The 25,798-nt window shown below is 57.3% G+C and overlaps 1 protein-coding gene across 1 annotated transcript in view; it reads left to right on the top strand.

Annotated features, from left to right (window-relative positions):
- Positions 1-22,894, top strand: part of LOC137467945 (zinc finger protein 436-like) — a 101,421-nt gene extending 78,527 nt beyond the window's left edge. Inside the window, exon 2 of the mRNA XM_068179348.1 lies at positions 22,410-22,894. Within this exon, the coding sequence (XP_068035449.1) occupies positions 22,410-22,888 (479 nt within the window). The 3' untranslated portion in view covers positions 22,889-22,894. The remainder of the gene's footprint in view (positions 1-22,409) is intronic.
- The last annotated feature ends 2,904 nt before the right edge of the window (positions 22,895-25,798 follow it).

Raw genomic sequence — 25,798 nt, 5'->3', positions numbered from 1 at the left:
CCCGCCCCGCACCATGGGTACACTCACTCACTCGCCCCCTCCTTCGTATAACTGAGCCCACAAAGGCACTCACTCACACAATCACAAAAACCCACCTACATTAACCACAATGTCCAGACACCATAAGCGCACAATAGCAGTAAGTAGAATCACAGCATTAAGGTCCAGATTCACTTGACCCACCCCCAGGATCACTAGTGGTCACAGAATTGAACAGTAAATATCCCTTCCTCCTGCCGCTCTATTGGCAAATGGACCCTTCCCCCTCCCTCCGGCCATGCTTGGTTGGCGACTGCTTGCAAGCCCCAAACCTTTACTCACACAGGGACTGAGCTGTGCACCAGATGTCTCTGAGCAGCTTACCAGCAGCCCTTTTGGTCAAGGCCCCTTTTAAGCTTGATACACACTGTTTATCTCTGCACAGAGTGCCTGGAGCACGGTCAGGCAGTGCCGGGATCCCGGGTGTGGTTCTGGTCCCCACAACTGAGCAATGGCAGCCCCAGGCTCAGAGCCAGTCAGAAAGCCAACCAAGTGAGACCAGAGGGAGGGCACCCTTCCAGTTTCTCTTGGGCATGGCCGCAAAACAACCCCTGCTACTTCTTCCTCCACCAGTGTTTGGGCTGTGCTGGTGGCAGAGCCAGCCAGGTTGTGCTCTGCCTTCCAAAGCCTGTTGGGAGCGGGCATGAAAAGCTCTGCATGCACAGCGGAGAGTCCTGGAAGGTGCTGGCAACAGCTTCCTGCGGGAACAGGGCTCTGGGCTCTGGCTGGAACAGCCTGGTTTTGGTGCCGTGACCGCAGGCAGGAGTTGAGGCAGGTGAAGAGGCAGCGGGCAGCTTGTGTTTGTAGAGGGCCTGGGGCTGCCCCTCTGAACCTCCACCTGGAAACACACTTGGGAGAATATGAGCTACAGCTGGAGTGCCTGTCCTGAAAGGACCTGAAGTCATTAAGCCTTTCCAGCTTTTCTTAAGAGTGTGTTGGTGTTGCCCAAGAAAGCTTCATTTGGGGAAATGCCTTTGGAGGAAAAGGGCTTGCTTCTCAAGGAAAGTGCTTCCCAGGGAGCTCCCAGTGAGGTAGGTGCAAGGGTCCCCCTTTGGCTCTCTGTGGCAGAGTGGCAAGGGAAGGGAGAAGGCTGTGAAGAGCGGGTTTGGCATCTGCCGTGACCTGCAGAGACCAACCCAAGCACCTGCAGCAGGGTGTGTTCCCCCTTTGGACAGAGGCATGAGCAGGAGCATCTCTGTCCAGCCGTGAGCCCCAGAGCTCTCTCTGAGAGCTGTGAATTAAAAGGCCTTTACACACACACTTTTCACCTCTTCCCTGTCTGCTGTGTTTCAACTCTTGGCAATGTGCATTTGCCTCTTGCTTAGTGGAAGCTGCTGTGGCCCAGAGCCAGCACAGAGCTGGGCTGTGTGGGCCAGGCAGCGTGGAGAGTCTTGGCTGATCTTGGTGTGTCCCTGGCCTCAGAAAAGGCTGGGAAGGTTTGCCTCCCAAGGCGTCCTGCTCATTGGCTCTCCCTGTACATCCTGGAGAGAACAAGGTAGGCATTTCTGGCAGCTGGGCATCAGCAGGCCTGAGAGTGGGGGCATGTTGTGGAGCCAGCCCAGCTGAGATACCCTGAGAGGAGCCCAGTGCTCCTTGCTCCCCTCTGCTGACAAGTGAGTGTTTGTCTGGTTTTGGGATGGCCCTGGCTGTGTGAGGGGTGCTGCGTGGACACGAGACAGCCGGTCCTGTCCCGCTGGGTCCCAGCAGTGCCTCACAGCAGTCCTGCATCCACGTCAGGATGCTGGCCAAGAGAGGTCCTGGAAGCTGAGGCAGCTGATTTTAAGCTTGTGCAGGTGCCTACAGGCCAAGGCCAATGGTGTTCCCTCAGGATACAGCAGTCCTGAGGGGTCTCCCTCGTTCAAACAAATCGGCAGCCAAATGTATGGTCTACCAAAAGCCCTTTTATTGACCTGGCGGGAGGGCAGGGGTCTGCACCCACTAAAATGTTTCTCTGCCACATATAAATTTAAGTGGGTTGATGTAGGAATGTATCAAACATACCGTCCTTCTTTACACGGCTGTGGTGATTTGATAGGCAGGGGGTTAGAAATACATGGTGTCTGATTCCCAAACTTGAAGCTGATTTCCAGGCGCTGGCCAGGAGCGGTCTCGATGCCCCAAAGCAGCACAAAGTCTTCCTCACAGCTTCCCTGCACAGGGCTGATTCCACACTTGCCCTTAGTTCTTCTGGTAGACTATGTCTAAAGCTTTTTGTCAGGTCACTCTTATGTCAAGTTAGGCCACCAGGTTCTTCTTATGCTGACTGGTGCTAAGTACTTAGGTATGTCTGTGCTAATTACTTGTTTACTCATGTGCATTGCTTGTGCTTACTTATGTCAAACAAAGGCCTTGTTCCATCCCCAAAGGTGCCTGAGGCCACCCGCTCCTTGTGGCACCAGTTGCTTTCCTGTGGAATGTTCTCCCTCCCCAAGGGTAAAGAGGGAGCTGGAGAAAGAGCTTGCCCGGCTGCTCTCCATCCTTTCCCAGCACTCCTGGTGAAGTGGAGAAGTCCGAGCTGAGCGCAAAGGTGCAAATGGAACAGCCGTGCACGGGAAGGCTCGGTGGGAAGGATGATCCAGGATCCATAGGCCTGGCAGCCTGAGCGTGCTCCAGGGGAAGGCCTTGGAGCAGATCCTCCTGAGTGCCATCCCACGGCACCTGCAGGGAACCAGGGCGTTTGCTGGAGGGTGGAAAAGCTCTGCGGAGGGATGGGGACAGCTGGGGCTCCTGGTGGGGTGTTGAGGGCTTCTGTGTGGGAGTCTGGGGGGGTTGGTGTTGGGGGGGTGTTGGAGAAGGAGTTGTCTGGAAGGTGAGAGGTCTAGGCTGGAATTTGAGTCAGTTTGAAGGCAGCATCTGTGCTTTGGCACAGCTTTGGTTAGGGAGGGCAGAAAGAATACCTGTGACTTTTCCTCTTCATGGTCCTGATTCTCCTGCAGGGAACAAGAGGGGAGAGCTGTACTTTACTCGCCACTTAGAAATCTGTACCAGGGGGAGGATTAGCTCTTTTGCCATCTACTCATTTCTTTGGGCTACTTTTGTACCACTGAGTGGACTCTCATTTCTTGAGAGTTTTTATTCCTTAAGAGAATTAGGATATTATCATCCCTTCCTAGAAAACCAAAGCATGGCCCTTGCTTTTTGCCCTTTTTTTGTGTAGTGTTATGTTCTGTAAAGTGACCCTCAGTGGATGAAGTTAAGGCAAATGAGTTGCTGCTTTGAGATGGGAAGCAAAATTACAAATCTTCACCTCCTCAGGCCATCCCAATTAATTTGGGAAGTTTGCAACTTTTTGGAACTACTTGAGTCGAGCAATGGGAAGTAAAGCTTTCCTGAACTGAGGATTCTTACTTGCCAGATTCTTCTGTGCCTTCGCCGCTGAGGTGGTTTTGTGCTGAAGGCAATAACTTCAATGAGAAGATAATTTCAGCATGGAGTAAGAGCTTCTGACAGAGACCCAAGTGTTGCCAGCAGTTGCTCCAGGTGCTCCTGCCAACAGCCCCTGCAGGCAGGAGCGCAGCCCCCAATGCACGTGGGCTTTGGCTCCCTCTGGCACAGAAGCCCCCCACGGGCACAGGTCTCTGGGGCAGGAGACAGGCACTGGTGCTGCCAGGGCTCGGGGGTGGCAGGTCTGCTTGGGCAGGGACCCTGCCACACCTGCTGATGTCAGCGCTCCCCGGGCGCAAGGGATCAGAGCAGCATTCCTGCCCTGGCCCACACGTTCCTCGTCTGTGTCACACGGCCACGCTTAGGATGGCCACCAGCCAGGACGTGTCCCAAGGAGGCCGTGCCAGCTTCTGTGGAAGGCCCCATGCCCTTCCCAGCGCCGCTGCGTCGGCAGCCCTGGGGCCTCCTTCTGCTGCCCTGAGCCCGCAGAGCAAGGCAGCGTTTGCTGATGGTTTCAGCCACTCCTAAAGATCCTGTCGGGCTGTCTTAGACACTTGGGGTGAGGGATTCCTTCCAACCTGAGCCAAGTTGGGTGGGCTGGGGGTGGTCCCAGGGCAGGGGGCAGTGTGTGCAGGGGCCCTTTGTGACATGGTGCAGCATGGTCACCGTGGCATGGAACGGGACAGCGTGTCCAAGGGCCCTTTGTGACACGGGGTGACATAGGAGCTGGCGGTGACAAGGCCACACCACAGTGCTCGGAGCACGCGACGGGACAGGACGGGACAGAGCGGTGCCGTGAGGAGCCCCCGCACAGCACACTCGTTCGTGTCTGACCCAGAGCTTTTCCGAGGTGCTATTCCTGCAGCTGACCTCGAGGCCAGACCACAGGACTTGGTGACCCGTAGCCTTCCCAAGGCTTCTCTTCTGCAGGTGTCCTCGAGGGCAGACCGTGGGACTTGGTGCCCCAGAGGCATCTCCCATCCCTGCCACCAGTGCCCTCGAGGCCAGACCACAATCCTTGACAGGAGTCTCCTGTCCTTGTGGCAAGGAGCCCTCGAGACCAGAGTGCAGGACTTGCTGTCCTGTAGCCTTCCTGAGGCTTCTCTCTTGAAGGTGCCTTCCAGGCACGACTGCAGGCCTTGCTGACTCGGAGATTTCTGAGACATCTCTCCTGTGAGTCGTCACAAATCCAGTCACTGACATGGAGCAGAGATCCCCGAGAGTGCCCAAGCTGGCCTGGGTGGAGGAAGAGGAAGAAGGCCCTGGAGCTGGCCCAGCACAGGAGACTGAAGAGGTGGTGCGGTTCAAGCCTCTGCAGGAGGGTGAGTGGCAGAGCTGGGCTGCTGGGCTGCAGGGCTGGTGGCTGCAGCCAGCTTGGCCACATCCCATCCCATTGCATCCTATTGCATCCCATTGCATCCCATCCCATCCCATCCCATCCCATCCCATCCCATCCCATCCCATCCCATCCCATCCCATCCCATCCCCTGGGGACATGCCCATGGACAGGACGGAATAGGGGCCAGGACAGACACCCCAGAGCCGTGCTCCATCCCTTGGGACATCCCGGGGCTGTTCCTACCTGGGGAGCGCAGGGCTGGGCTGTGTTCTCCGGCCTCGCCCGCAGCCCCTCAGCTCAGGCTGCGCTCGCTCTTTGCCAGATGCAGCCGTGCAGCGCACACAAGAGCAGGAACGCACCCGTGGCCTCTTCCGCAGAACAGCGCAGGTTCCTGCAGCCATCCCCACCTGGGCTGGGCCTGCTGTCACTGCTCAGCCGAGCACCGCGCTTGGAGCATTCTGTGGAACATCCCTGGCTTTGAGGGCCATGGCAGTGGGGTGGCAAGGGAAGCACTTCTCTGGGGAAGCTGGGGACATTCCTCCCTCTGGCAGCTTTCCAAGTCTCCCCGTGCCTTCTCCAGGTGCCTGCCATGGTGAGGTACATCCACCAGTGGCTCATGGCCAATCAGTTTGCTGAGCACAGGCTGAACAGGGCCCTGCTGGATCTCACCAAAGAGCAGCCTGCTGACGTAGTAATGACGCTCCTGCGTGTGGCCCCATCCTGTGACAGGTATGGGGCCCACCTGCCCAGAGGGCTCAGGGCTCCCCAGCCCATCAGCCTATACAGCCTGTCCCAGGTGTCTGACCAACAGAGAGTTCCAGGGCCCTCTGGCTGCTCCCTTTGCCAGCCCTGGCACGTCAGCCCCCGAGCCTTCTGCCATGCTTCCTCGCTGGCCCTCAGGGACCTGTCCCCACAGGGCTGGGCTGTCTGGGTGCTGCTGGCGAGGGGCAGTGGGCAGAGGCAGGGCTGGCAGCCAGCTCAGCTCCCCGCTGCCGCCCAGGCCACGGTGCTGTGTCCCAGACTCCTCTGAGACAGAGCTCTGACCCCACAGAGCTGCTTTGACCATGTGGAAGAGCATCATGTGCTCGCCCAGGACTGCGGAGCCGGCGCAGCTGATACTCCTCGATGTGCTGGGGAGCTGGCCAGAGCACAGCACGTGCACCTCCGATGGGGACAAAACGGGTGTCTTTGTCCTGGCTGTGAGTTTCTGACACTGGCCTTTGCTGGCCCCAAGGCCACCTGTCCAGCAGCTCTGCATCCTCCTTCCCCCACTGCATCTCCCTGCCTCAGGCGCTGGGCTGAAACCTGGCCTCGGGGCAGCTTCAGGGCCACCAGGCCCGGTGCTCCCCCTGTGTCTCTCCGGGCCTCTCCCTCCCATGCTCGGGCCCTGCCACACGGACACCTCGGCACTGAGCACTGTCTCGGGCTGCTCTGTCCTTTGCAGGCAACTGTGGTGATGTGGAAGATCCTCCAGATGCCCTGTGTCCCACATGTAGTGACCGTGTATTTCCCCCGCCTCTTTGTGCATCTGCTCTTCCAAGTGTTCTTCAGCACGTTGGATGTGCCAGCGGAGGTCGATACCTTCTGGAAGGGATGCCAGCAGCAATACGGCCTTGCCACCAACCCCAACAGGTGCTCCATGCCAGTCCTCCTGTCCCTGCCAGGTGCCCGGGGCAGGAGCCAGTGCTCCCAGCGTGACCTGGGCTTTGCTCTGCATGCAGGTTTGCAGTGCGGACCCTGAAGTCCCTGCTCTGCCAAATGCAGCACGAGGATGTGGTGGTGGCAATAGAACGCAAGTGTGGCTGGGACACGCTGCTGTGTGCTGACACCCACCACTATGCCGTGGGTCTGCTGGCCAGGTGAGACCCCCTTCTCCCCACTGCCTCTGACATTTGTGCTCAGTGCCCAGGGTGCCCCACACAGTCCCCGTGGTCGTGGGCCAGAGGGCCTTGTCACCGAGGAACAGCCAAGCCGACTGGAAAAGGCTGGGAGAGGAGGGGGCCCACAAGGAGCCACCTCCCAAATAGCCCAGGGCCCTTACAGGATGCTGGGGAAAGGCCAGACCTCTGTGAGTCAGTCCTGGGAGAGGTTTGTCCCCCGGCCCAAAGTCTTGGTTTCTTTTTCTCCTGCCAGGGAGATGTCCTGTGTCTCCATCCCCTTGTGCTCAAGGATCGCTCGCGACCTGCTCCGGCTGCTCAGCACACAGGAGCCACGCTGGGAACTGCCCGCCCTGGCGTTCCTTGTGGAGGTGAGCCTGATGGCCAGCGCTGCCTCGCTCAGCTGCCTCCCAGCTCTCTGCCCTCTCGTAGCCGCAACTGCCTGGGACGGTGCCCGCGCCCTGCGCTGCTGCCTGGGCCCAGCCCTGTGCTGTTCCGGGCTCTTGCCGGCCAGGTCCCCTGTCACTGCCCTGTGCCTTTCAGGTTCTTGAGTGCCTGAACTTGAGTGAACGCGGTGCTAAGAGAATCCTGCAAATCTTGTCAAGGCACCTGCGGAGCGAGTGCAGGGAGAGGCGTCGCCTGGCGCTCAGGGCCCTTCTTGTGCTCATCGATGATCCCTTGATGGTGAGAAGGGGGCAGCGGCTGAGGCTGCGCTTGGGAATGCAGTCGCTTGGGCTTGGCTGGGCTTTGGGCGCTGGGGCAGCTGCTCCCAGCTCTCCTGCCTCCTGGTTCAACTGCCCAAGTGCTTCGGAACAGCCCTTTGGCCCCTAGGCCCTGCGGCAGCAGGATGGCGTTTCACAAACTTGTGTTCTGCACAGAGCGAAAAAATGTGGAGCCTGACTGAAAGTCTTGTGGAGCTCCTGTGGGACGCAGATGGAGAGATAGTCAGCATGACAGTCAGGCTCCTCAGCTTTATCTTCTGGGACAAGGCCATGCTGATACCCAGCCCCATCGCACTGCAGCTGGTTGAGGCGCTCCTGCCACTCTTTGACCACGTAAGGCTCGCTGCCCCCAGCCACGGCCACTGACTGCTGCCTGGACACTTTGTGCCCTGTGGATTTGCAGGCCTGAGCCAAGCTGAGCCCCGTGCAGCCGATGCTGAGGTCTTTTTTTCTTCCTTTCATACAGGACAATAGCCATGTGCAGCTGCTCTCCATACTGCTCTTCCAAACATTGATGTCTCTTCCACTGGAAAAGGAAGAAAAGGCCCTGAAGACACACGTGCGCCAGAGCCTGCTGCCACTCTTCTTCCACTGCCATGATGAGAATCAGCATGTGGCACAGGTGAGGACTCATGGGCTGCTGCTGTCCCCCTGGGAGGGGGCTCAGCTGCCTCCTGCCCTAGCGCCTCGTGGGCTGCAGCCTCCTCCAGGCCTTGGCACAGGGACACAGGGACACAGGTCCTGCGCCCTGGGCTGTGGGGCCATCTCCGCATCTCTGCTGCTCTCCAGGTTTCTCAGGAAACGCTGCTTTGTGTGGCTGAGTTCCTGAAGAGGAGGGATCTTCAAAAACTGGTGAAGAACAAGAAGCTGTGGAAGTTCACCGAGTGCCTGGTAAGGACGGCCTGGAAGTGCCAGCCTCAGGCTGGAGAAGCCCCCTGAGCGCAGTGCTCAGTGTGTGGGCTGGCAGCTGTGCCCCTGCCCGCTGCTGCACCCAGAGGCTGCGCGGGCTCTTCTCCAGGCTCCCGTGGGCCCGAGCCGGGGCCGATGGAGCCCCGGCCCGGCGGGGCCGCGGGGCGGGGCGGCGCCGCGGCTCCCGGGGCAGCAGCCGCCCCTCTGCCCCCTCCAGAGCCCGGCGCTCGCGGCTGCTGGCCGCGCCTCAGGGCTGTGCGGGCAGGGGAGGCCAGGGCTGGGCGCAGGGAGCGCCCGGCACAGGGGCTGAGCCCGCGCCAACCCTTCCCTCCTGCCGCTCTCTGCAGCTGGCCGACGACAGGAGCCGAGCGGCCGAGCACCTGCGCCGGGCCCTGCAGTACCTGGACAGCCCGCAGCAGTCCCTGCGAGAGGAGGCCATCAGGTTCATCGGTGAGCCGTGAGCCCGGGCTCCCCTTCCCTCCCCGCCCCGCCGCAGCTCGGCCCCAGCCCCGGCTGCTGCCCCGGCAGCGCCATCCGGGCCCGGCGCCGTGGAGCCCCGCCTGGCCTCGGCGCTGCTGCCGCCCTCTCGCAGCCGTGCCCTGGGCCGGCAGCGTGCGGCAAGGGCCCGGGCTGAGCCCTGCCGGGCCAGGAGGCCGTGTGGCCACAGGGCTGGCAGCGCCGCTGGCAGGGAGCTGTGCCGCTGGGCCGTGACAGGCTCTGTGTTCACAGGGATGGCCGGGCAGCACCTCAGGGGGAAGAAGGAAGAGCTCCAGCTCATCTGTGAGGGTGAGTGAGGGCAGCGGGCTGTCAGCGGGGGCTGGCGGGGGAGCTGCAAGCCCTGCCCCGGCTGCCGAGGGCTCTGCTCCCTGTGCGGACGAGGGGCGGTGTGGGCAGAGCACACAGAGACGTCAGGGCCACCTGGGGGATTCGTGGCCAGCAGCTTCGGCCTGATCCTGTTGGTCCCTGCTCCCTGCTGGCCATGGCTAGAGCCGGCTGGCACGGCCCTGGAACGGGGGTCTCTTCGGGTCCCCTCAGATCCGGGAACTGACCATGGCTCTGTTCCTCTCTCTTTCAGCCCTTGAAGGCATGGCAGATGACATCAGCGTCGCCGTCGGAAGCCTGGCAATTCAAACACTGTACGTCCTCCAGGCAGTAGAGAGAGCTCGATATTCCATCTTCGACAGCCTGCGTGATCAGCTCCACAGGGCATGGAGGACACGGCCTCGTCTCTCAGGGCTCGGCTGGCTGCACTGCTGGAGCTCTGCAGAGTACTGATCCCAGAAGCTCTGTCTGCTGGGGTCACCTGAGCCAGAAGCAATGTTTGATTTGTTCAACATTGTTCTTTCCTTATTTTCCTTTTTCCTTAGCATATAAATGTAGGATATGTTGTAATAGACAGACTCCCAGGATCTTTCATTTGCTGCCCAGGGTCTGCAGAGCACAGGGGTAGAGGGGGAAAACGGGTCCTTGTGCTCAGCAAGCGGCCCAGGCCAGCAGTGGGGAAGGGAAAAGTAGCCCCTTGGCCTTTGCTGGTTCTGCTGAAGCCTTTGTGCTGGCGACAGAGTGGCTGTGCAGGGCTGGAGCTGCGGGGATCCCTGTCAGACCAGTGCCTGGAGATGGCCACAAGTCCTCTCCCAGCCAGGAAGCGCCATCTGTGTCCTCCTGCCCGTGTGTTGCTGGCTGCACACCCGGGCAATGTGTAGATGCAATGATTTCTGTTGCACGTCCTGACCAGTATAAAGTAACGCCTTTGATTCTCTAACCCTGAATTTGCTGTTGGAGATGTTTCATTTTCACACAGTTTCAGTGACAAAGGGACCCCCCCGACTGAAGATGGGATCCTCAAAGCTCACCCCCCCTCCCAGATGGGAGGAGAAAACAGCCTTGGCCCTTTGCTGGAGGGGGGCACCCAGTAATCAGTGGAGGCTCCAAAATCAGCCCCCAGTCCCCTCCCCACTTCTAAAGACATAGAACACGTTGCCCCCCAGCCCTCCCGTATACCCTCTCATTCCAAAATGCTCCCACACCCCCAAGATGCCCTGAAGCTCCCCCAGCCACTATAGTCCCTGCAAAGCCCCCCGAGAAATTGCCCCGGACCCCCTGATACCCCTTCCCACTTCCAAACACATGGAGCCAGTCATGACACAGCTCCCCAAATCCCTCCAACCTCCCCTTTCCCCAAATTCCCCCAGCACTTCCAGATCCTCCAGGCCCCTTGGCCCTGTAGCCTCTTGAAAATCCCACCAGCCTACCCTAGGATGCCCCGAGCCCCCCCTGCACCTCCAGACACGTAGAGCCAGTCATCCAGCAGTGCAGCTGCATGGCTGAGGGGGCTGCAGGGGCTGTTTTGGGGGTGCAGCTGCTGCCAGCCTCCCCTGCAAAGGCTGAAGCTCCTCAGGTCTTTGGTCAGGATGCCCTGGCCAGCTCCCACCTGAAGACCACCAGCGTGTCCCCTCAGGCCATGGCCGTGTGTGAGTGAAATTGCAGGGGGGCAGGGGGGAGAATAAGGGTTTGTTTGAGGTCAGGGAATGTGATATGGGGCTTGGGGGGGCTTTGGGGAAGTTATGGGCAGCTGGGGTGGGGTCTTTGGGGGAGTTACAGGCAGCTGCGGGGTTGAAACAGGGGTTGGGAGGTCTCTGGGGCGTTTCCAGGGGCTGACAGGAGGGTTTGGGGGAGCTCTGGCGATGTTCCAGAAGTCTGGGGGACGTGACATGGGAGTTTGGGCTTTAAATCTGCCCTGGGTGAAGAACTTAATATTTATAATCCTGTTAGAAATGAACAGGCTTTTTGACACAATTAAATGGGGACAAAGTCTTCAAAGCAAAAAGAAACTTTGTTGCTATTTGGCACCAAAGGAGTACACAGAAGCTTGATGAGTTCAAGAGAGAAAAAGAGTTAATTTTATTTCTGACTTTGCAATATATAGAATTCTAAAAGTGGCAGTAGATTGGAGGATGAAATTGCCACTTCTGTAACCACACTGGTCAAACTAACAGTCTATTAATTTTCTCCTCCCACAAAGAAGAATGTAAAACAATCATTATTTGCATGAACAGTGCATGAGAACTTTAGTAGAAATATGTAAACATTATCAGAAGGCTAAGAAAGTTTTATGAGAACTTTAAAACTTTCAAAATAACTATAAAAGAAAACTTAACACTTTTAAAAATGAGGGCAACAACTGTTCATTCATACCGATTCAGCCGAGCCGAATTTGCATGTCCCTCCCGAGAGCAGAACACACACACCTTCCAACAAAGTGGAAAATTTTCGGGCATTTCCCGGCTGGGGCAGTCCCCGTCCCCTTTCCCATTGGCTCGGTACTGGGGCACTTCCATTCTCTCCTGACCACCTGCTTTTCTGTCTACTCCCCCATCATCTGAATTCCTTTTTAGTCAGGGCTTCAACCCCGCCCCTCTCCAGCAACACCCAACAAACCAACCAGAATATATCCAAACCACAAACAACAACACATAGAACCAACAGCTTTCATTCTTTAGCTTAATAATCTTTTGGCTTCAGCAAAATGTCACCTCGTCTCTCACAACCCTATAAAGTCTTTGTTCTTCTTCCCTAAGTTCAGGAGTTTAGCATGGCCTTGGCTGAGGAGCAGTCCATGTCAATCAGTAAAGCTCACTAAAAATATCAATTGATTTAGCTAGTTGAAATGATCGTGGATCGTGTGTTTTATAGAGGGCACGTAATGAGGGGGACATGATGGGCAGATCGGGAAGTCCCGAGTACCTTCCAAGTAGCTAGGCCAAGGGGGAAAGGGAATGAAAGAAAATGCAGCCGGGAAAGAAGAAAAGAAGGCTACTTGATCCAAGTGATTGGGAGACTGCGTTGGACACACGCCTGATGCACGCTCTCCCTTTATGCCAATCAAGGGACTTTTACAGGACTCCTCTGTCTCCTTTCTGCACACCACCCTCTAGCCACGTAAATTTGACACTCTGAGAGCTGTCAGACCTTCACCAGAAGCTGTCAGACATTCACCAGGAGCTGTCAGACCTTCAAAGGAGCTCTCCGACCTTCAGCAGGAGCTGTCAGACCTTCACTAGGAGCTGTCACACCTTCACCTGGAGCTGTCACAGCTTCAGCAAGAGCTGTCAGACCTTCACCAAGACCTGTCACACCTCCAGCAGGAGCTGTCACACCTTCACCAGGAGATGTCAGACCTTCACCAGAAGCTATCACACCTTCACCAGGAGCTCTCTGACCTTCAGGAGGAGCTATCAGACCTAAACAAGACCTGTCAGACCGACAGCAGGAGCTGTCAGAACTTTGGCAGGAGCTGTCTCAACTTCACTAGGAGTTGTCCCACCTTCACCAGGAGCTGTCACACTTTCAGCAGGAGCTGTCAGATTATCAGAAGGAGCTGTCAGACCTCCAGCAGGAGCTGTCACACCTTCAGCAGGAGCTGTCAAACATTCACCTGGAGATGTCACACTTTCACCAGGAGCTGTCACACCTTCAGCAGGAGCTGTCGAACATTCACCAGGAGGTGTCAGACCTTCCGAAGGAGCTGTCAGACCTTCAGCAGGAGCTGTCAGACCTTCACCAGGAGTTTTCACATGTTCACCAGGAGCTGTCAGAACTTCACCAGGAGCTGTCACACCTTCACCAGAAGCTGCCAGACCTTCAGAACGAGCTGTCACACTTTCAGCAGGACCTGTCACACCTTAACCAGGAGCTGTCACACCTTCACTAGGAGCTGTCACAAATTCAGCAGGAGCTGTCAGACCTTCAGTAGGAGCTGTCAGACCTTCAGCAGGAGTTGTCAGACCTTTGGCAGGAATGGTCAGAATTTAGGAGGAGCTGTCAGACCTTCACCAGGAGCTGTCACACCTTCACCAGAAGCTGCCAGACCTTCAAGAGGAGCTTTCAGTCTTTCACCAGGAGCTGTCACACCTTCAGAAAGAGCTGTCAGACCTTCAGCAGGAGCTGTCAGACCTTCAGTAGGAGCTGTCAGACCTTCACCAGGAGCTGTCAGACCACCAGGATGAGCCGTCACACCTTCAGAAGGAGCTGTCACAGCTTCAGCAAGAGCTGTCAGACCTCCAGCAGGAGCTGTCAGATTTTTACCAGAAGCTGTCCGACCTTCACTAGGAGGTTTCATAACTTCACCAGGAGCTGTCAGACCTTCACTAGGAGCTGTCACACCTTCACAGGAGCTGTCAGACCTTCACCAGGAAGTGTCACACCTTCAGCAGAAGCTGTCAGACCTTCACTAGGAGCTGTCAGACCTTTGGCAGGAGCTGAAAGACCTTAACCAGGCTCATACTGGGAGTGACTGGTCTCATACCGGGTGTAGCCGCTCCCGAACTCAAGACCCCATGATGTCCCCCTAAGGCCCGCCACGGCTGATCTCTGGAGCCCTGCCAGCTCCAAACATCCCCCGCAAAAAACCCCAAACCCAGGCAGCCCCAGGATATTTGGGCCGAGCTCCCCCTCCCTGGGCACCTGCGGGATGGGGGCGATGCTCCCGGGGTGCTGCGAGCTCAGGCAGCGCCAGGGCCATGCGATTCCTTCTCTCCTCTCCTCCGGCTGCTCCCTGCTGCCGCTGCGCCTCTTCCTCCCTCCCTCCTCCTCCTCCCCCGCTCCGGGATCCTGAACCATGAGGGGAAAGGGGGCGAGGAAAGGGTGGAACCGTGAGGGGAAAGGAGCGGGGCCAAGGGGACGCGCTGTCCTAAAAAAGCCCGGTTTGGTTTAAAATCACCCAAAAGGGCATCAAATGCAACCTACATCCACATGGTTCGGCCTGACATCAGCCAAATGGTATTAAAAGTATCCAAAGGGCTCTAAAATCCAAACAATGGGGTCTAAAATTGCCTCAAATGTTTTAAAAGACACATGAAATGGCTTAAAATCACCCTTAAATCCCTCAAATTCAGCTAAAATCCACCCTGAAAGTACCTGCTTTGGCCTAAAATCACCTTAATGGCTTGGTTTGACCTAAAATTGCCCAAAGAAGCAAAAAAAAACTACTTAAATGGACCCTAAATCACAAAAAAGGGACCTAAAATCATGCACACAAGATTAAGATTCACCCATATGGACCTAAAATCACCCAAAGGGATCTGAAATCCCCCCTGAACCCCACCAGATTCAGCCTCAAATCAGCCACAGGGGCTGAAAATCCACCCAAAAAGGCTCGGGATCCCCGCAAGGGATCTGAAGCCCACCCTGAACCTGCCCGGTTCGGCCCAAAATCCCCCAAAGGGGCCGAGCCCGAGGCCGAGCCCGGGATCGGCTCCGGGGTCACTCCGGGACCTCCGCGTCCGCTCCGGGCAGTTTTGGCCGCGGCCCCGGACGGGCCTGGGTGGGACCGGGAGGGACCAGGGAGGGCTCGGGAGGGGTTTGGGCATCTGGGGCTTTTTTGGGCTTTGGGGAATTGTGTTGGGAGTTTATGGGGAATTGTTGGGGTTTTTGGGGAGAATTACTGGGTTTGGAGGCAGTTGGGGGATTTTGGGGAGTTTGGAGTTTGAGGGGTTTTATTGGTGCTTTGAGTGGGAAGTTTTTTTCCTGGGGGTATTTGGGGCTAATTGAAATTTTTTCTGTTTTCTTTTGACTTTTGGAAGGTTTTACTGGGATTTTGTGGGATCCTCTGGAATTATTTCTGTGTTCTATTGGAATGTTTAGGGGATTTGGAGGCATTTTATTGGAATTGTGGGGGCATTTAGTGGGATTCTTTAGGGATTTGGGTTTGTTAGGAATTTTAGCGGGGATTTTACGGGGGGTTTTGTGGGTTTTTTTGGGTGTTGCCAAGATTTCTTTGGGTCTCGTGAGGATTTTGTGGGGCTTGTTGTGGTTTTGGAGACATTTTTGGGGGGATTTGTGGGGTTTAATTGGGATTTTGTGGGCTTTTATTGGGATTCGAGGGTGTTCTAATGGGAATTTGTGAGATTTAATTGCGATTTCATGGGGTTTATTGGGACTTTCAGGGGTTTAAACCAGATGTTGGTGCCTCTCAGCCCTTCCCTACACCCTGGGACAACTCCAAAGCCCCCCAAAATTCCACTAAAACCCACCAAAATCCCCCAAAAATCCCAATAAAACCCTCCAAAACCCCAAGAATCCAACAAAATCACAGTGAAACCACCAAAATTAAAAAAAAAAAACTCCCAAAAATTTCAGTAAACCCCCCCCCAAAAAAAACCCCAAAAAACCCTAAAAAAATCATCGAAATCCTCAATTCCACAAAACCCTGCAAAGTCCCATAACCCCCCAAAGCCAGTAATTCTCTCTAAAATCCAGTAATTCCCCCTAAGCTACCAACAAAATCTCCCAACGCCCAAAAATGCTGCCAAAATCCCCCCAAAATCCCCCCAGAGCCCCCAGACTCACCGGGGGCAGTCCTGGATCAGGGGGCACCGGCCGGTGGAACAGGAGCCACTTCAGGGGGCCCGCGGAGCTTTTTGGGGAGGGGGCACCATGGGAGACCCCCCAAAAATGGGGGAGGGGAAACCCTGTGGTACCCCCTCCCCCGAATGCCCTCTCCCCCGGTTCAGGGATAGCCAAACTCAAGAAAATGTAAACCAGGCTTGACTTTCCAGAAATTATTTTTGGCCGGGTTTAGCTGCATCCTCCAGGCTCAGGATCACCGGTGTATTTGCAGGTTTTGCTCTGCATCATCAGCCTGCCCAGACTCTGCTCGGTGTTTCACAAATGGAGAAGACAATGGATATTGTGCCAAGCTTCCTTGCAAACAGCAACACCTGCATCAGCATGACAGAAAAGGAGAAAATAAAGAAAGAAAATATTCACCGGTTAGAACAGAGCCAGTGTCCCACCATCTTCCCCTCCACTGTTATTACAGAGGCAAACCTGGGCCTAAAGCTTCCACCTCTCAGTTCCTGATGCTGTTGGACTTCAGCCTTGACTCCCCCTGATCTACCTGACTGCCGTCCAAGTGGGGCTGGGGATGCTCAGCCTGGAAAGAGGAGACACTGGGGAGGCCTCCCTGCAGCTCTGCAGGACTGAAAGGGTCCCACAGGAAAGACGGGGACAGTGTTCAGCCGGGCCCGTGGCAACAGGACAAGGGGGGATGGCTTTCAACTGTAGGAGGCTGATTGAAGTTGGATCTGAGGGAGCTGCTCTTTTACACGGAGGCTGCTGAGGCACTGGCCCAGGCTGTGGATGCCCCATCCTTGGCAACAGGGCTGTGAGCAGCATGGGCTGGGGAAGATTGCTCAGCTCGGAACAAGATGCTCTTTAGATCCACTGTGATGTCACAGATGTGATGTTCCAGCAGGAACTTCCAGCGTCCAGCAAAGAGCACAACACAACCACTGGCCCTTGTGTCAGCCCACCCTGTGCCAGCCCTCGTGCCAGCTCACCCTTCACCATGTTCCCTGTCACTCTTCTCGTCACCTGCGCCCTGATACTCCCATCAGTCCTGAAAGCTCTCTGTTGCCTGGATTTTGTCATCCGTCCCTGCAGGATGCTCACATTTGTCCTGAGGAAGGTACGGTGCCATTCCATGGAGGTGGACACCCCCCAGCTGCCCGGCTGGGCTGGAGTTCTGTGGGGATGGGGTGGGACAGGGACCCCACTCTGAGGTGTTGCTACCTCTGCAGGCTGTCACAGAGAGAGAGGACGAGATGGAGGTGGACATGCAGGCTGATAGAGAGGAGGACATGGAAGTGGATGGGGAAGAGAGTGGAGACGATGCGATGGTGGTGGACATGGAGATTGATACAGAGGAGGAGATGGAAGTGGATGGAGAAGAGAGTGGAGAGGAAGAGATGGAGGTGGACATGCAGATGGATACAGAGGAGGAGATGGAAGTGGATGGAGAAGAGACTGGAGAGGAAGAGATGGAGGTAGATGTGGAAAAGGAGATGGACGTGGAAATGGAAGAGTACCTTGAGGACATGGACATTGATGAGAAAGATGAGGAAGAGGCCATGATCTTGGGATGAAGACCAATACCAGCAGCAGGACAGGCATGTGGTCCCCACAGGCAGAGCGGGTCCCCTGCTGCCAGGCTGGGACTGGGCTGGGTGGTCCCTGCTCAGGGATGTGGGACCCGATGCATTGGGTTCTGGTGGCCATCCCCAGCCTGTGCTGCGCTTGCTGGGCCAGCCTGGGGGCACATGGAAGAGCCGTCTCTGCCTGATTGGAGTGACTGTGCCTCTTGCTTTTCCTCAAGGATGATGGAGATCCCGGACAGAGATGCCACCCTTTTGCATGTACGTCATAGAGTTTGTTGTTGTCTTTAGGCTATAGGTTTTAGGGCTTCTTTTTGTCTTCTGTAAATACGTTTCATAGACTTTTGTTAGATATGTTCTTAGGTATATATGTTCCATAGATAGTTGTTGTTACAAATATTCTTACAATGTAAATGTGTTCTGTGTTTTCTTTGCTGTTTTTCTGAAAATAAACAAGCTTTATTTTTCACACCCCAGTTCTCTTTCCATTTGCTTCAGGCACAGGTAGCATTTGCAAAGTTGTGGTTTCCGCTTGCTCCAGGTTCCCAGGGCTGGAGGTCGGTGGGGGCGCTGGCACAGCCACAACCATGTGCTGCTACCCAAACCAGGGTAAGCTGGACCGCATGGTGTCGCTTAACGAGGTTTCTAGAGCAGCACACAAAAATTAGATTACTCAAGAACTGTTATTCCCTTTTCCTCTCGATGCCCTCGTGCTGCAGGTTGGGCACCAAAATCTGTCTTGGTTTGAAAAGACAGGTGTCTGCTAAGGAAGGCAGGAGCCTTCCTGGAAATGGAAAATGCAAACCCCCTCCCTCCAAATTATTATAATTTTGAAATCAAAAGGCTCTCAGGCAAAGATATGGGAATAGGTATAACAGTTCTTTACTAGGAAAATTTAAAAGATAACTGCAATAATACAAACAAACAAAAAAACCAAACTGCTGACAGAGTCAGAACACGACCTGACACCCTGTGGGTCAGGGTGTTGGTAGCAGCACCCGCAAACCCAGCTGGGGGAGCAGAGGTTTGGGGGGAACAATGGGAAGGGAGTGGGAGAGGGGGCACAGGGGGAGGTGGGACCCACTGAGGCTCCCCCAGGTCACCCCAGGACCCCCAGGCCCCGTCCCAGCCCCCCCAGTTCCCTCCACAGCCCCGGCTGAGGGGGGCTCAGCCCAGGAGCCGCCGTCGTTCGGGGCTCCCCCGAGGGCAGCCAACGGGAGAGCTCCCGGCTCGGAGAGGCCCCAGCAGAGGAGGGGATCTTGTCCCTCCTCGAGTGCCCTGAAGGGTCTTCAGGCCCCTCTGAAGAGGAGTTTTTCTCTTTTTAGGGATGTTTGGGGGGACCTCACCCCTCCAAGGGTGTTTTTTCCTCCCCATTTTCAGGTGTTTGTGGGGCCACAGCCCCACAAGCCCCTTTTCAGGGGTGATCATGACAGCTTTAAGTGACATTTTTCTGGGGGACTCACTCCAAGCCGCTGTAGGGGATGTTTTGCCCCCCAGGGTGGATTTTTGGGGTTTAAGGGCCCCCGCTCTGGTCGGGTCCCACTCTAACTCCCCTGAAGAGGCCAACACCACTCCTGCTGATTCCGGCAACGGAGCCCGGGGAGGGTTGGGACTCCTGGGAGGATTTAGGGGTACCTGGGAGGGTTTGGGGGTCCCAGGAGGGTTTGGGAGTCCTGAGAGGATCTGGGGGTACCCGGGTGATGCCGATGATGGTGATGGGGACCCCGTGCTGGGCATAAACTTTCATGAAGAATTCCTGGGGGGGTTTTGTCTATCTCCAGGGTTTTTTGGGTCCTGGTGGATTTTTGGGGGTTCCCAGGGGGGTTTTAGGGATTCCCAAAGGGGGGGATTGGGCAATCCCAGTGGGAACCCAAGGCTGGTTTGGGGTACCTGCCGGTGACAGAGATGGGGACCCCCTGCCAGGTATGAACCTTCTCATGGGGGTCTGGGGCGTGCTGGGAGGTCTTGTGGGAATTTGATGTCCTGGGAGTGTTTGGGGGGTGTCTGTGTGGGGTTTTTGCGGTCTTGGGGAGTTTTTGGAGGGCCCAGGGATGGTTTTCGTGTCCCGGGAAGGTCGGGGTGTCCCGGGGGGTTTGGGGGTTCCCGGGAGAGTTTGGGGGTTCCTGGGCGATGCCGGTGAATGAGCTGGGACCCCGTGCCGGGTATGAACCTTCTCACGCACGGGCAGCGTCAGCGTGTTCAGGGAGATCCTGGAGGGCCCGGGGGTCATCCCAAAACCCAAAGGACCCCAAATGCTCAGCTACCCCCCCAAACTCCCCTCACCGTTGGATCTGCTGCAGGCAGGGGGGCGCCAGCACTCGGCCCCCACCCCCACCATCACAGGCGGCTGTGTAAGAAATCTGGGGGTGCACGGATAGGTCGGGGGGACCCCCAAAGTCCTGGGAAAGGGGGAACACAGGGGAACTCCCAGGAATGCCCACTGGGGGCTTAGGGGAGATCCAGGAGGCGTTTGGGCACGCTTAATTGTGTCACTATCGTCAGGAAAGGGGACTCCAAGGGTCCCCGGTGTCCCCATTCCCTGCAAAAGGTGGGAAAACCCGGGCTGGCTGGGAATAGGGGTCCCAGGTGTCCTCGGTGTTGAGGAAAGGAGGGGCTGGGCGCCGGGAAAGGCAGGATTAGGGGTCCAGCGGGTCTCTGGGTGAAGGAAAAGTGGGCTCTGGGGGCTGGAGGGGCGGCATGGCCGGGAAAGGGGTGCGGGGGTTGCCGGTGCCGGATAAGGGGGTGCGGGGTGGAATCCAGGCCGGGAATGGGGGTGCGGGGAATGGCGGCGCCCGGGAATGGGGGTTCAGGGGCCCCTCGGTGCTCCGGAATGGGCGACCAAAGAGTCCCGGTGCCGGGGGTCCCCCTCACCTCTCGCTGTCCCCCCGGGGCCCCAGGAGCACCCCCAGCCCCAGCGCTGGAGCCATCGCGCTACTCCTCCTCACTCCCAGTACGATCCCAGTATGATCCCAGGACAGCCCAGTCACTGCCACTCCTGGCATCCCCCCCAGCCCTCTCTGCGTTCCGACCTGTCCCGGCTCCATCCCCGCCCCTCCCGCGGCTGTGGGGGCTTCGGGAACGGGGGAGGAGGAGGAGGGAGGGAGGAAGAGGCGCAGCGGCAGCAGGGAGCAGCCGGAGGAGAGGAGAGAAGGAATCGCGTGGCCCTGGCGCTGCCTGAGCTCGCAGCACCCCGGGAGCATCGCCCCCATCCCGCAGGTGCCCAGGGAGGGGGAGCTCGGCCCAAATATCCCGGGGCTCCCTGGGTTTGGGGTTTTTGGGAGGGATGTTTGGAGCTGGCAGGGCTCCAAAGCCGAGCCGCAGCTGGTCCTCGGGGGGACATCGGGGGGACCCCGGGAGGTGTTTTTGGGGGATCCCAGTGTGGGTGGCGGCAGAGCCCCGTCGGGGGGACACCGGTTTTGGGGAGCCCCGGGAGAGCCGCGGCTGCCCTGAGCGGGAGCCCAGAGAGAGGAGAGCCCCAGAAGCCCCAGCGGGGACCCCGAGAGGGGGGGACCCCTGGCAGTGCCGGCACCCCGGCAATGGGGGGTGCTGGGGCTGGAGGGGCGGCATGGCCGGGAAAGGGGTGCGGGGCTCCCGGGGCCGCCAGGGGCTGCTCCCAGCAGGAGCCCAGTTGCTCCCAGTCACACCCAGTATGGGGGATGATGTGCCTGGTGTGTTCCCAGTCACTCTCAGACACTCCCAGTATTAGTCCAGTCCTTCCCAGTATGGTCCAGAGTTGAGACCAGTGTGCTCCCAGTCACTGCCAGTATGAACCAGTTGTGCCCCACATGGTTCCAGTTGCTCCCTTTCACCCTCACTTTTGTTCCAGTCACTCCCAGTCTCTCCCAGTGTTCCTTCCAGCATACTCCCAGTCACTCCCAGTTCCTTCCAGCATGATCCCATTTGTTCACAACCACTCCCACTCAGCCTCAGTGTAGTTGCACTCACTGCCAATATGATCCCTGTCACCTCCAGCATGATCCCAGTTGATCCCAGTAGAAGCCCAGTTGTTTCCAGTCACCCCCAGCATGCACCCAGTGACTCCCAGTTCCTCCCACTTGCTCATAGCATGATCCCAGTTGCTCCCAGTTGCTCCCAGTCAAACTCAGAATGATCCCAGTCACTCCCAGTGTATCCTATTTGCGCCTGCATGGTCTCAATTGCCCGCTGCAGGCTCCTACTCTCTCCCAGTGTGATCCCAGTATGATCCCAATATGATCCCAGTCTCCCTCGGTGTGACCGCAGTCTGCCCCAGCATGGGCCCAGCTGCTCCCAGTATGATCCCAGTACAATCCCAGTATAAAAAAGTCACTCCCAGTGCTGCCATTCCTGGGATCCCCCAGCCCTCTCTGCGTTCCCCCCTCCCAGATCTCCCGAGAGGAGCCCCAAGGGCTGGCAGTCCCCTGGCAGGGTCCCCAGCAAGGCCCAGTTTGGATGTGCAGCCCCCAGTTTTCCCAGTGTGCCTCTCCTTTTGCCCAGGCTGGGTTCCCCCCGCCCCCAGCGGGTGGGAGCAGCCATGAGCCCCGTGCTGCCCATCCCGACCTGTCCCGGCTCCATCCCCGCTCCTGCTGCAGGCTGTCAGGGCTGCGGGAACGGGGCACCAAGGGTGTCGCTGCTCCTGGGGGAGGAGGAGGAGGGAGGGAAGAAGAGGGATGGAGGAGGACAGCCAGAAGGGATGGAAGTAGGAGAAGGAGGTGGGCTTAGGGAGGAGGAGGAGGGATGGAAGTGGAGGACTGGGACGAAGAGGAAGAGGAGGGACAAAGGAGGATCAGGGAAAGAAAAAAGGACCCACGAGGTCGAGCCCTTCCTGAATTCACAGCCCCGCTGGGACCATCAGCCCCCATCCCATGGGTGACCAGGGATGGGGAGCTCGGCCCAGATATCCTGGGGGGGTCCCTGGGTTGGGTTTTTGGGGGGATGTTTGGAGAATGAAGAACTGCAAAGCTGAGTGGAAAAGGCCCCTTGGGGGGACACTGGGGGGTCCCGGTGGCAGCTGACAGCAGAGGCAGCCTGGAGGAGCAGAGCCCTGTGTCCCCCAGGAGCCCAAAGTGGGGAGCCCAGAGAGGGGGGAGCGCCGTCATTGGCGGGACCCTCAACAGCCTGGAGAGGGGCAGGGGGGACTCCTTGGAGCCCCTGCAGCCCAAAGCAGAGAAGGAGGGGAGAAGGGACCCCGGGAGGCCAAAAAGCCCTGGCATCCTGTGCCAGGAAGGTGGACAGAGCTTCAGCCAGGGCTCGGAGCTGGTGGGCCATGAGCAGGTTCACCATGGGGAGAAGCCCTACAAGTGCTTGGAGTGTGGTAAGAGCTTCAGGCAGAGCTCCCACCTGATCCAGCACCAGATGATCCACACCGGGGAATGGCCCTATGAGTGTGGGGAGTGTGGGAAGGGCTTCAGCTGCAGCTCCCACCTCGTCAACCACCAACGCATGCACACTGGGGAGAGGCCCTACGAGTGTCCCGAGAGTCAGAAGAGGTTTCAGACCAGCTCCAGTCTCCTCAGGCACCAGCGGATTCACACGGAGGAGAGGCCTTTCCGCTGCCCTAACTGTGGAAAGGGCTTCAAACAAAAGTCCCACCTTGTCACCCACCAGCGCATCCACACTGGAGAGAGGCCCTACGAGTGTCCCCAGTGTGGGAAGAGCTTCTCCGGGAGCTCTACCTTGACCCAACACCAACGGAGGCACCGGTAAGGGAAGCCCTGCAAATGCCTCAGCTGTGGGAAGAGCTTCGTGCCCTGCTCCAACTCCATCCCCCATGGGAGGACCCACTTTGGTCAGAGCCCTGGTGACCCACATTCCCAGTGATCCCTGCTGAGAAGACACCTGGAAGGTGGTCTCCACATCCTCCTGGATCCCCATAGGCACCTGGATGAACACAGGGGCAGGAACATCCATCAGGACTCTGATCTAAACTGGAAATTCATTGGGAGGAAGCGATTTGTTGACTTTACACCCCAAATAAATCTCACCCGCTCTGTCCAGTTATTTCTTCTGGTGGCATCAAGCAGTGCTGCATGATCTTGGAGGTCTTTTCCATTTCAATAATTTCTTTCCTCACCCTGTCTAGACAACCACAACTGGGGTGAAAATAAAGAAATTGAGCAAAGAGATCTAAAGCTGCACCATTTACCAGGATTTGGGGGTGAATTTGGGGTTGGTTCAATAGAACATTTGGGAGGATTTGGGTGTTCTGAAGCTATCAAAGGCAGGGGACATGTCCACAATCTCATAGGTGTGCCGGCAAAAGGTGTCCACCTGAGCCCGCCTGTTCTCCAAGAATTCTAATTGTCTGTCCCAGTGCCTGGCCTGGGTCTCCCTATCTGGGATGTTCCCCCAAAGTGCCCAAATCACTGCTGAAGTGCCCGAGCTGATCCTGGCTGTAAATGTTCCTGTCCACCAACCTCTCCTGGTCAGTGCCATGGGAGGTGGGAGTTTAGGGGCTCGTGGGGGGACTGGGAAGGGCTTCTGTCAATCCTGTGGGCATTTGTGGTGCTGGGAGGGGGCTTGGCAGGGTCTGTGAGGGAGATTTGGGTCCCTGACAGGGCTGTGTGCCTTGCAGAGAATTTGGGTGGGTCCTGGGGGAGATGGAAACGGGTTTTGGTGGTTCTTGGGGTCATTTATCTTGCAGGGAGTAGTTGGTGGTGGGGGGTCCTGGCTGGGAGCTGTGGGGTGGTTTGAGGAGTCTGGGAGTGGCTGTGGGGCTGGGAGGGCGTTTTTGGGTGGTTGTGACTCCCCCAGACTCCCAAAGCTGCCACCAGACCCCACCCCCCAAGATACTGCCAGAGCTCAGTGGCTCCATGTTGGGGTTCATCGTCCTGGCTCTGCAGAAGATATGGGGGGGTCCCCGGGGCCGTGTGTGTCCCCCCAGAGCGTGTGTGACACCCCCCATCCCATTGTCACCCCCTTGTCCCTCCCCACAGGGCTCCAGCCCCAGCTCCTGCTCCCCCAGAGGGAATTTGGGGAGGGGCAGGGGGGTGTGCAGCCCCCGCCGGGGGATGGCCCCGGCCCAGCCCCTTTGTTCAGCACCAAGCTGGGCTCGGGGCCGCAGGAGGAAGAGGCCGGTGGGAAGCAGATCCTGCAGCTGGGACAGTGCTGGGGGTCAGGGCAAGGGCCTGCCCTGCACACCTGGCTCAGGTGTGACCCTGCCCCGGCAAGGGAGTGGGACATTCCCATCCCCAGGGATCAGGGCTGGGAGCAGCACTTGGGGCACGGACATGGAAATACTGGGAGCGACTGGGAGCACACTGAGGCCGTGAATTATTCCCCCGCCTCCACCTTCTCCGGCTGCCCTGCCAGCTGAGAAATGCTCGCTGGGCCTCGGCCTTGGCCAACAGCCCCTGGGCTCAGCTCCTTGGAGCTCATCACAAACACTGTCTGCTCCAGGCACTGCTGCTGCCCTGCCAGCTCCTGGCTGCTTTAGGAGCAGCCCCGGGAAGTGTTTTTGTTCCCTCGGTGGCACAACAGCCCTGTTCTCACCCTGCCAAAGAAAGCTGTGGATGCCAAGTGCGGCCAGGATGAAACATTGCTGGCACTGAAGCCCCTCTCTTGGGGCCCTACAGACAGCGCTCCAAAAGGAGCCCCTTGGAGCTCTCCTGGGCCAGCGACTCCCTCGGAGTGGGGCCTCTCCGAGCCGGGAACTCTCCCGTTTGCTGCACTCGGGGATCCCCAACAATGAGGGAGCCTGGGCCGATCCCCCCACTCCTCCAGGCTCAACCCTTCCCCTGCTGGGGAGATGCCAAAGCATCGGCAGGGAGCATTTCCCTGCCCTCAGGGGAATTTCTCACAGGTGCCTTGCACTGACTCTTTGTGTCTGTGTGCACACAGGAGTGCCTGTGCTCAGGAAATGTGGCAGAAATGCTGCTCTCTGAGGGGTCTGAGTGCCTTGGAGAGCTGAGCCAGTCAGGCCTGTCAGTAGGGTTAAATCACAAGGTCTAAGCTAAGTTAATTTGTGCTAAGAGTTGTTCTTTGCTAAGTTGTTAGGTTTAAAATATAAGCCAAGTTGAATATTGTTAAATGTTATTTCTCAGTTAAATTGCAAAGTCATAGATTATAAGTTAGGTTAAATACTGTAGAGTGCTGCTCTTTTGCTAAATTGTGAAGTTGAAGGTGGAAGTCAAGGTTAAGGTATAATTTAAGTCCTGTTAAGTTTAAACTCTGTAAGCTCTTGGGCAGAATCTGCTCTACGGCCTCATACCCGACTCTATGATGTCACAGTCCACTCTCTGATGTCACAAAACCCTCCCTGTGATGTCATACTGCCACTCTGTGATGTCACAGCACACACTTTGACCTCACTGTCCGCTTTATGATGTCATACAGCCATGCCATGATGTCACAGCCTGCTCTGTGATGTCACACAGTCCCCTCTATCATGCCTTAGCTGCTTGATGACCTCACACAACAAACTCTGTGATGCCATAGCCCAATCTGTGACAGCAGCACCTCTGTGGCTGTGTCATGGAGGCACAGAGCAGCTGTGATGTCAGAGAGGGGCTGTGTGACAGCACAGCGTGGGTTGTGTGAGGTCACAGATTGGGCTGTGACATCACAGAGCTTGTTGCATGAGGTCATCCTCACGAGGGGATCCTGCGGCCCGAGCAC

Source organism: Anomalospiza imberbis, unplaced genomic scaffold, assembly GCF_031753505.1.
Source record: "Anomalospiza imberbis isolate Cuckoo-Finch-1a 21T00152 unplaced genomic scaffold, ASM3175350v1 scaffold_89, whole genome shotgun sequence".
NCBI classification, from domain to species: Eukaryota; Metazoa; Chordata; class Aves; order Passeriformes; family Viduidae; genus Anomalospiza; species Anomalospiza imberbis.
Note: the sequence above shows the minus strand (reverse complement) of the source record. Positions and strands in the feature narration are given on the sequence as shown.